This window comes from Pteropus vampyrus, unplaced genomic scaffold (assembly GCF_000151845.1).
Source record: "Pteropus vampyrus isolate Shadow unplaced genomic scaffold, Pvam_2.0 Scaffold171, whole genome shotgun sequence".
Taxonomy (NCBI): Eukaryota; Metazoa; Chordata; class Mammalia; order Chiroptera; family Pteropodidae; genus Pteropus; species Pteropus vampyrus.
Window position 1 is genome coordinate 2425432 of NW_011888952.1, and position 11116 is coordinate 2436547.

General features: G+C 50.9%; 1 protein-coding gene across 3 annotated transcripts in view; it reads left to right on the forward strand.

Annotated features, from left to right (window-relative positions):
- ATP2B2 (ATPase plasma membrane Ca2+ transporting 2) overlaps positions 1 to 11116 on the forward strand; it is a 180572-nt gene that overhangs the window by 47272 nt on the left and 122184 nt on the right. Inside the window, exon 2 of one of the 3 annotated variants that reach the window (XM_011370565.1) lies at positions 2346 to 2863. In XM_011370565.1, the coding sequence (XP_011368867.1) occupies positions 2665 to 2863 (199 nt within the window). In that variant the 5' untranslated portion in view covers positions 2346 to 2664. Of the gene's footprint in view, positions 1 to 2345; positions 2864 to 11116 lie in introns of those variants that run through there. The other 2 variants (XM_011370563.1, XM_011370564.1) reach the window with 2 other exon arrangements.

An 11116-nucleotide genomic window follows, 5' to 3' on the forward strand; every position in this document is an offset into this window, starting at 1 on the left:
CACTTTCTTTCACATACGGCACTTCATTTAAGCATCCTGAGAACCCCATGAGGAAGACTCACCAGGGGAGGCAGCAAAGCATCCTGATTAAGAGAGTGTCTCTGGATCCAGAGTGCCTGAGTTCAGATCCCAACTCCACCACCCACTAGCTGTGTGACCTTGGGCGGGTTATGTCACCTCTCTTGGCCTCAGTTTCCTCATATGTTCTACAGGGATAATAAGACTATCTCAGAAAGTGGTTGTATGGGATTGGTAATAATCACAATAATTACTGAGTGTATACTCAGTAATTACTGGGCTCAGCTCTAAACATTTTACATGAAATAACTAATTGAAGCTTCATAATACCTATGAGGTAGATCTATTATTTCCCCTCCCTTTTTTTAAGATAATAAAGCTAAAGTTAATTTGCTGCCCATTCTGCTGGGAGATGGAGGAGCCAGAATTCGACCAGAAACTGGCTTCTAGAGCCTACCGTTAACCGCTGCAGCATCTCTACATACAGGCATCCTTGGTTTCTGCCTCACCTGTTGGTCCCAGTGTAACAAAAAGGCTTCCTGCTGCAGCCTTGGTAAAAGTGCCCTCCTGGGAGACATGAGAGGTTTCTCCGGCAGATCCAGCACCCCCAACCCATGGCTGGGAAGCCCCATACCCCAGGTGGAAACACACCACATTTGAACATGGATTATAATTAGCTCTCAGTGAATTAAGAGGTAGCAAGGGAGCAGAGGAGGATGACTATTGTCTTGCAGATTAGGAAACAGCACCAACAAAGTGATGGGATTTGCCCCAGGTTCCACAGCTAGGATTTGGGTGAACTCGGAACCCGGATTGCTCTGATTCCAGATCCTGTGTTCTTCGCTGTAATCAGGCACATTCCACCCACCAGCTCTTCAGAGAGAAAGGAGAGAGTGCCCCCTAGGGGAAGGGGAAAGAGCACCAGGCTGGGAGCTGGGAAACCAGCCACCTCTGGGCCCTGTTGCTCATGCTTTTCTGGCTCTGAACAAATTGCTTTTCCTCTCTGAGCTTCAGGTTCCTCACTGGGAAAATAAGGTTAACTCTAAAATGCCTCCAGCTCTAAAATTCTGTGCAAGAGGAAAGGTTTGTGAAGGAGAAAGATAGGGCAGGGGAGAGGGGATAAGAGGGAGAAGTTGGGGGTGGGGGAGGGGCTCAGTCCCATTTTCCTTACCCCCTCCTTCCTCCTCACTGCCCTGGACCTAGGATACCCAGCTGTCTGAGGCTGCTGGGCGGAGCCGATCCTTGTGCCAGGCCCAGCTGAGCTCAGCAGGGGCCCTTTGTCACCCAACGCTTGCCGGGGCCTTGGCCACTGGTGTTGGGTGTCCAGGCAGATTGGATTCTCTCCTGGCAGCCCTGCAGATGCTGCACTCCTGCAGGGGTGGCCCGGCGGGCAGAGAAAAGCCAGTGCTCCCTCCTCCTGTTGGGCTCCCAGAGGAACGTGGATGGTGCTGGACTGTGGGGGCCCCCAGGTGAGGGTGGTGTGGACCTCAGCTCTTGCTGGGGGCCAAGCTCTGGGTTAGTGATGACCTGGTGAATATGCATGAGCTGGCCCCTCTGGCTTGACCAAGGGCCTTAATTAATGCGGTTGGGGGGCTGCAGGCGGAGGCGGATGGCTTTCTCCTATCCCCATGCCTGTGAGACCCGAGTGGAGAGAACAGTGTATATCAGCAGGTGTGGATGGCATGGACATGGGGAGCATCTATATTTGGGGGGTGCATGCCCCAAATTGAGATGTGTGTGAACACATTGAGGATAGTGAGAGAAATAGGGGTCTATGTGTGCACAGAGGGGCTGGAAGGAGGGAAAGTAGGGCTAGGGGGAAGGAAATGGGGATGTAAGATGTATGCCTAGAAGTGTGACTGCATGTGACACTGTGCATGGCAGGGAGGGGGTGTCCATTAGGACGTGTGTGAAGTGAGACTCGTGTATTGCTGTGTTTATAAACAACGAGGTGGACCCTAAAAGTAGGCAAGTCGGCTGTTGCAGGGCACTTTGAACTGTGTGTGTGTGTGAGGGTGTGTGTGCACCAGAGCGCATGTCGTGAAGTCAGCATGTTACATTGCACAGTGGACAATTAGGGGTTCGGGGTGTGTTATGAAGGTGCGTCAGGCCATGCCTTGGGGGTGGTATATTATGGGGTGTCCAGGTGAGTGCTGGTATATTTGGATATATGGTGTGTGCTGGTATGTTATGGAGTGGTATACAAAACACCTGTGTTAGGGTATGTGGATGTTATTTAGGATGGGCATTCATGCACATGTATACTGGGCCTCCCATGAGGCCTGCAGAGCCTGACCCTTGTCACCACTCTGTGCTTGTTCCCACAGGAGCCACCGCCCCTGACCATGTAGATGCCAGCTCCAGGGAGCAGCATGGGCCCCACTGAATGGAGACTACTGGGTCTACAGCCCTGAGCCCCTCCAGCCCCTGGACCTCACCCTGTGCCTGGGCACAACCCTTAGAGTTCACCACCGCTGTCATCAGCCCACCTCGGCCGCCCCCTCCCCTTGGGACCCGGAGTCAGCCACCAGGAGCTGCAGCCGTCCAGTGAGGTTGTGCTGAGGACAGCCACATAGAGCCATCACCCAGCAGCCCCTTGTCCAGCACTGACCCTTGGGCCCACCCCAAGCAAGGACTGTGGCCAACATGGGTGACATGACCAACAGCGACTTTTACTCCAAAAACCAAAGAAATGAGTCGAGCCATGGGGGCGAGTTTGGGTGCACGATGGAGGAGCTCCGCTCGCTCATGGAGCTGCGGGGCACCGAGGCTGTGGTCAAGATCAAGGAGACTTATGGGGACACTGAAGCCATCTGTCGGCGCCTCAAAACCTCATCTGTCGAAGGTAAGTGTGGGAAACTCAAACCCAGGGATGCAGCTCCAGAAACTGCCATCTGAGTTGGCTCCAGGGACAATATTTATAATATTTAACCACCGGGATGTCTGAAACGTGAGCTGAAATACCAGTATGGCCATTCTAGTGTCTTTTGGCTGAATGTCAGCCCCTTTGGATAGGCCAGAGGACAGGTCTTCCATTTCTCCCCATGATGGGTCAGGGTGTGACCCAAACAACCTGCATAGAGAACCACGGGAGCAGAGCTGGGACAAGGCTGTGTCCTGGAAACCAGATGCCAAAATCAGCTGAAGGAGCGGGTTCATCGTTTCAGAAATCTGGGAGGCACCCAGTCTCCAAGGCTGGGCCTGGAGGGAGGCCGTAAAAGGAACCACATCTTGCTTGCCTGCATCCTGGTTCAGGCAGGGCTCCTGCTTCCCCTACCCCATCTATAGTGGTTGGATTTGGGACTCCAGTCACCTAGCCCCTGGCCTCCCTTTCCCAGCTCCCAAAATCCCCTTATCTAAGCTCGTGCATGGAACCGCAGCATTGCCACCATGCAACCAACTCCAGTTTCCCAACCCCTGCCACTGGGCTAAGTCATGTCCCACTGTCTCAAATCCACGCTCTGACTGGGGACTCCTAGGTCTCTGGGGCAGCCGTAGACCCTAGAGTTGCTGGGCAGACAGGGCAGGCAGATGGGCAATTACGAGAAGAGTGACAGATGTCCATGTGTGTCTTGCCCTGGATATGGGTGTGGGACTTTCTTGCAACCACCATAATGAGTAGACCTGAGATCTCCAGAGAGAGAGGGTTTCAGCCTCCTGGGGGCTCCTCTGGAGGGGACCAAAGCCCTGTCATCTGCCACAAAGCACAGAGGAGAGAAACCAGCCCAGCTTGGGCACCAGAGCTCAATTTGGGTCCCCATCTCCACAGCTGCCTTTTCTTCACCATGAAGGAAAAGAGTTCCCTACATGAACCCCAAAGGCATGGGTTTGAAGCTCAATCCTGTAACTTTGTACAAAGAGGCTGCACCAAGCCTCAAGTACTTCCTCTGGAAAATAGAGCCAACACCTACCTCACAGTGAGTAGTGGAGGCCTAAGCATACAGTAAGCACTCAATAAGTGACAGACATGTTATTCTAAGGGGAGGATAACAATTCCTCCCCCAGGTATAGACCACAATCTGGGAGGCAGACAGCATCTGAATCTTTATACCCATTCGACACAGGACAAGTCTGAGGCCAGAGGTACCTCTCACCCCATCTCCTAACTCCATTCCCCATGCCCTGGGCATGGCTGGGCACTAACCCTGAATTCATTTCCTGTAGAGGGTGTTTGTGGACCTATCTGCTCAGCTGAGGTCTGCCTGTACATCTGGTGGTTGCCTGTGCCTGCCCCCTGTTGCATCTCTGTCTTTCTTCATCTGGGGCCCTCCTACCTTAAGTCAAGAGGAAAAGCTAAGCAAGGTCCTTCTTCCCAAATTGGCTGCTGTCTCTGACATTTTGCCCATGTGCTGAGCCGGGGCAGAAGTTTAGAAACACCTTTTTTTCCTTGGTGTTGTTTGGTTGTGTTTTGGCAGGGAGGGTGGAAATAGAGAAAACATTCTTTCTTCTCTGTGAGATTCTGACTCAGGGCTTGAGGATGGCCACTTGTGGCCCTGAGATGAGGGTGGTCTCTGCCCAGTAGCTCCTGGGCCCCAGCCTCATGCGTACATGAGTTTAGGGCAGAAAGACCTATGCTCACCTCCGCCATCAGGCTGGCACAGCTGGCCTCCTAAGAGGCAGGGTTGCCCCACTGGTCTTTGCCTTGTGAATGGGACCAGGAGATTCTCTTGAGTCAGGAATTCTTAAGTGTCCCCGGGCCCCAGACCCTATGGGTAACCTGATGAAAGCTGTAGGCCTCCGCAGAAAAACAGCCAACTGCATTCAATAAATGTGGCTCACACCATCAGTGCATTCACAGAGCCCCTCAAAGCCAGGCCATGGACCCCAATTTAAGAAACTCTCCCCTCCCACCTGACAAGCTCTCGGATACTGGAAATTGAGCAGCCCGTGGCCAAGCTCCAGCACTGTGCAGGGCCATTACCGGTAGGGTCACTATAGCCCCCTGGGGAAAGCCTGGGCATGCCTGAGGGCAGGAATTCTGCCCTACTCCTCTCTGTACATCCAGCACCCAGCCTTGTGCCTTGCACAGCAGAGGGGAGCTAACTGCCCATAAAACCCTGAGACATGGCCACTGAGTCCCCAGCCCACGGGGAGCAGCTCAGAAGTCTGAGCAAACAAAACAGCAGATAATCCAGACCAAGTAGAGCAAGAGCCCCAGAACTCAGAGGAGAGGTGAAGTGGATGGGCAGCAAAGGTCAGAGAAGGTTTCCTAGAGGAGGAGGTGTTTGAACTCGGCTATGGAGGAAAGAGAAGGGAAAGCATGTAGCATGGCATAGAGCAACATTCCTTAGAATTCTGCAGGATAATGGTGTGCTTCAAGAAGTTAGGCATTCTGTGAAAAATAAAGGGGACTCGGTTTTCTCAGTTGTAAAATGAAAAGAATAGTGACAGCTCTGACTAGTGCTTTGCCACCTTTAGCTGTGTGTATGCCTTTGGGGCTTTGGTCTGACCTCTCTAGGCCTTGGTTTCCTAATTTTTCCAAGAACCAAATGAGATCTCTGATGGGAAAGATCTCTGTGAAGAAGAAAAGCCTGTAGTAGGATTAACCAGAGCCCCTGCTACTCTGGTCCCTAGAAGGACCTGCCAGAGTGCAGGTGAAACTGGAAAAGGTGTGGGGAAAAGCAAAAGAACATAATGCCACAGACCCGACTTTGGGAAACCTAGGTTCAAATCCTAGCCCTGCCATTTACCAGCTGTGAGACTCTAGGTGAGTGACTCAATCTCTCTGTGCCTCAGTTTCCTCATCTGTAAAATGGGGACAATAGTGGCTACCTCATAGGGTTGCGGTAAGGACAAATGAAGTAGCTTAGAATAGTACCAGGCAGATGGGCAGTGCAGTGTGTTAGATTCAGCCACGGAGACTAAACACCTCCATTTCCCCATCAGTAAAATGGGTTGTAAACATTGAATGAGATCAGGCCAGATGCCCACTGTCTAAATGCTTAATGTCGACTCTGTTGTTGTTCCACTATTCTGGAAGCAGCCACGTTCTCTGGAAAGGTTGGAATCTGACTCTTCTGGCCAATGTCTGCACATGGTGCAACACTTTTCATTAGGCTGTTCTGCATTCTTATTACACACATGCCTGGAAGCAGGTGCTATTATCCCATTTTGTAGATAGGGAGCATGCGGGCTCAAGGTCACCACTACAGTTCACATCAAAGCAGACTTTGAACACAGCTCTGATAGACACCACACCAGGGTGTGCCCTCAGCCCTGAGCCAAGTGTGTACACCTGGGCACAGTCCTCTAAAGATGGCCTGATGAGGGCCTGAGTAGGGTCGGGCCACCAGGGAACTTTTCTTTATTTTCTCTCCTGTTCAGCATTTGTCCTGCCCCCATTTGGCCCTCTTTTGATTTAAAGAAATGCTTAGCCTCCAGCCCCAGCCTACAACTTAAATTTAGCCACATGGTCTGGGGCTGTGCCAGTTCCAGACAGACTCAGGTTGGCCATTTCTGACAACCCCACCCCCAATCTGCTGACGTGAGCTAGGAGCCAGCCTCTGAGTCACAGTACAGGAAACTGCTCTGGGCCACACATAAATTAGCCTTCCCTTTCACATCCAGCTAATTTTAGGGAAAAAGATCTCTGCAAGTGATGGCGGGGGTTTGAAGCCATAGAAAGCTATTCCCACCTGGGGTACCACCTGCTGCCAGCGCAGGCCATGGCCCAGCTCCACAGCCTGGCAGTGTTGGATTTTCCACCTAAAGCACAACTCTGGCGACAATTGTTGAGTAAACCTGGCCCCTGTGAGGCCAGGAGTGGCCTCTGCCCCTAACCTGAGCTCCATTCCTTTCCTCTTCCACTATTGGTTCTGGTAATGCCCTTCCCTACTGCCTTCCACTGCTCCCTTTCCTTCCACACCCTTCCAGCCTAGGACAGTAAGGCTTCTGAGACCCTGGTTCAAATCCTGACTGGCTTGCTCTTTAAGGGATGCTGGGAAAATTCAACTTAACTTGTCTAAGCCTCAGTTGCCTTATCCGTGATAGGATAATAACACCATCTACCTCCTGGGACGTTGTGAGTATTAAATCAGATCATTTACATGAAGGACTTAATGCGGTATATGGAAGATGCTAGACACTTTAAAAAATGATGGTATCACTGTTATTATTATACCCAAATATTTCTTTTAGAAAACAGCATGCATAGGCCTCATCCCCGTGAAAGAATTAGGCAAGTAAATAAGACAGTGCCCAGCAAAGAGTTAATGTGCTATCAGAGGAGGCTTCCCAGAGAAGGCGGCTTCATGGTAGATCTGGAAAGATGGATAGTTGGTGTTGGGGCGACCTGTGAGGTCCTGGAGGTAGGAGCTGTTTGTCATTCTCTTCTCTGCCGTGTCCCCAGCACCTGGTACAATGCCTAGAGTTCAAAAATATTCACCAAAAGAAAGAAGGGAAGGAGGAAGAAGAGGTAGGGCTGCCCTGGTGCCCCTCCCTCTGTGAGATAGAAGGCTGCAACCTGGGGACAGGACATAGGACACCCTCCATCACCCATGGAACATATGGCTTCCGTTCCACAAACCCAGAGAGGCACTGCTCTGAGCCACTCGGCACACAACAGCCCTCATCCTTCATTCCCTCCCTGATGCCTACATCTCAGGCCGTCAGGAGGGGCAGCTCCAACAGGTCCTACTGGGAACTCTCTGCATTGGGTGTTTCACGATAGAGAAGAAAAGAGGACAAAAGATGGGGCAGCAGCAGGTGGGGTGGGAACTAGATACTTCAGAGTGTTGTGAAACGGAACCTCCAGTTAATTTTGTATGAATCCTACAGCCTACCCCAGTGGAGGAGAGAGAGGGCTGAGGGAGGACAGGAGGGCAAATCATGGGGGATTATGCCTCGTGTTGCATAATACGATGTTAGCCAAGAACACCCCTCCCGGGGGAAGGCGGGCATGTCAGCCACAGAGCCACCACAAGCTGGGCATCAGGAAGAGTGTGGAGGCAGCAGGAGGGGATCTTCTGTTTGTCATTGTGATTTCATTGTTCATTTCCCCAAGGATCACTGGGTCCCTGACAGGTCAACAGTGAGACCGAGGTAGCCACAGACACAGCTGTGTTCCAGACAGTGTAAAGCTGGGGACTGCTCCAGCACAGGGTTCACGTGGGGAGTTCACTGCCTGGCCAGAGATGAGTGAGAACATCGCCTCCGACCCGGGGTCTTCATGTGAGTGGCCCATGCTTCATTGGAAGGCCTAGGACTCTGTCAGGTGCAAGGCCTGGAGGAGAAAAACTTATCAAAGTATTTAAGAGGCTGAGGAAACTAGCCACCTTCTCAAATACACGTGGGGTGGAGGAGGGGGAAGCATGAAGACCGGGGCGGAGGGCAGGGTGTTCCAGCTTCGCCTGTCACTACGGGCAAGATTCTTAGACTCTCACATCCTCACTTTTCTGTAAAATAGAGATTATGCGGCTTCACTCTCTGTCATTTGGGGATGGAGAATTGAAAGTGCTTTGAAAGTTTTCCACAAAAAAATCATCATCTTCCAGTATTTACTGAATATGTCTATTAGGATTCAATGTATATAGAACCCCATCTCAAACTGACTTATGCAAAAAAAAAAAAAAAAGGATTTTCTGGTTTGTGCAACTGAAAAGTCCAGAGACTGTTCTGGCCTCAGGCATGGCTGAAGCCAGGCCCTCCAATGCTGCCAAAAGGCTATTTTCATCCCTCTCCTACTATCTTTCACCTCCACTGTCCTCTGCGTTGGCTTCATTTTCAGGGAGGCCCTCGCCCCATGAGAGCCCCAGCAGCTTCAGGCTAACTCCCTCCCGTCCCAGCCACCCCAGTGCCAACGGCACCTCTTTCTCAGGTTCTCCCCTTAAGTACCAGAACAAACTCTCACCGGGCCACCGGGGGCCATATAGCCCTCCTGAACCATTTCCTATGGCCATAGGCTGATAGGCCAGATCCGAGTCACATACTCACTGCAGAGCTGGGAGGGTCAGTACACCCAGACCACGTGAAGGCTGGGGCAAAGGAGGGAAATGGAGGCACAAATCACTCATGCTTATGGGCCTACTGTGTGGAAGGCCCCTACTGTGTGCTGGGAAGAGTATAGAGGAAGAGCAGGCATACTCCATTCCCTTAAGGAGTTCTCAGCCTGATGGAGAGAAAGAATTCTGTTCTTTCAGACTGCAGCTGAGAAGTGAAGGCAGGATTCAGGAGCACCAAATATGGAGTGATCATAGCCAAACCACAACGCTGTTAATAACTACATGAGGGTTATAGTCATAAGCCAGGTCTCTCCAGGCAAAGAAGGTCTACAACTAGCGTTCCAGCAGTGAGTGGCCAACTCATGTCATGGTCAAATTCTGGCTCCACTCTTTATCCTTCTGTGCAACATTGGGCCAGTTCTCAAACCTCTCTGTGCCTCAGTTGCCTCATCTGTGACATGGAATAATAATAGAACCTCTTTCATAGGGTTACTGTGAAGATCAAAGTAATATGTGTGAAGTACTTAGTGCCTGGCACAAAGCAGGTGCTATATCAGTGTCAGCTATTTTATTATTCTATACCAGGAACTCTCTGTGTGACTTTAAGGGACAAGTTGGTTTGAAATTGGCGGAGGCAGGTTATCTGGGCAGATCAAAGGTTTTGAACATCACGCGTGAATTTATGGTTTAAAAAAATGTCAGCATCATGTTTGATTTGCAATGTTTATACACCCCTACCCCTGGGGGAAAATTCCTTTAAAAGCACAGCAGCTTTCTGTGAAAATCTGATGAGTCACATGTAGATGCTTTGCAGAATACCACCCATACATCTTTCTGAATCATCGATAAAGTAAACCCACATGTTGACTGATACATACTATTCATTTTCTCAGGCTGGGACAGGCAAGTGTGTGCTAGTCAAACAGTTCTGCAGGCATGGGGGTGCCCGGGAGAGTGCAGAACAGTTAGAAAAAGTGCTTGACCTGCCACTGACCAAGGCCTTCTGGGTGGATGCCAGCAAGACTAGAGGGACTTTATGTTGCACAAATGATGCTGCTTGGCCTGGTAGGTGCTTTGCAGTCAGGCATCCAGAGAGGCAGTAGAAGATATGGGCAGTGGGGGGACCATTTACAGGGGAACCTCTCACTAGACAGACCCACCATGCGAAAAGCCTGAATCCCAAAGCCACCCAAGTGACTGTAGTGTACTGTGTGCAAACTTTTCGAGGCCAGGCCCTTCCGATAGATTGTCTCATGTGGTCTTAACAGCAGCCTTTTGAGCAGGAAACAAAGACTTAGAGAGGAAGCCATCTCCATAAAGGCATCTTTGGTTTGCAGAATGAATGAGAAGAGCATTGACTAGGAGGCCCAGTTTCACCATTGAGACCCTTGAGCAAGTCACTCCATCCCTCTGAGACCCAGTTTCCCCATCTGTAAATGGCACGATAATAATACCCACTTTTCAGAACCAAAGGATACAGGTGTTCAGTAAATGTTCCTTTGTTTCCCCTGCTTCCATCTTGCCAAGTGAAGATGTAAACTGACACATATTCATTTGTTGAACAGATATATGTTGTGCACCTACTATGTGTAGGCTTGGGCCACATTGCTCTTTTGGGAAGAGATGTTCCATATGTTCCTCGGGGATATAGTGTTTGTGGGATACGGCTCTACATGAGACAAGTGGAGAGGCCAGGACAGGGACAGCCTTCTCAGAAATTCTCTCTGGGTCCAAGGAGTGGGAGTAGGTGTCAGACAGGAGACAATTCCAGGGGCACAGAGGCAGGCAGGATCTAGTAGGAAAAGCAGCCAGGGCAGAGTCCACGGCCTTGGTCCAGTCAAAAGGGAGGAAGAAGGAACCTCCTCCTGACCTCCTTCCCCTCTGGAGCTCCCTAAAGATTCCCAAGAAATGGGGGCGCAGAGCTGGGTTGTAAACCACCCCTACCTTGAAGACTCTCCCAGTCTACCTGTGATACTGGCTACTAGCTATGATACTAGTTATGGCTGTGACACCAGAGACTCATTACCTCGTTGAATCTCGACAAACCCCTGTGAAACAGAAGTTGTTCATATCCCTGACTTACAGATGAGAAAACTGAGATTCGGGGCACCGCCACCAACAAAGGGCCCAGCGAGGATTGGTATCCAGACGGGCTAGCT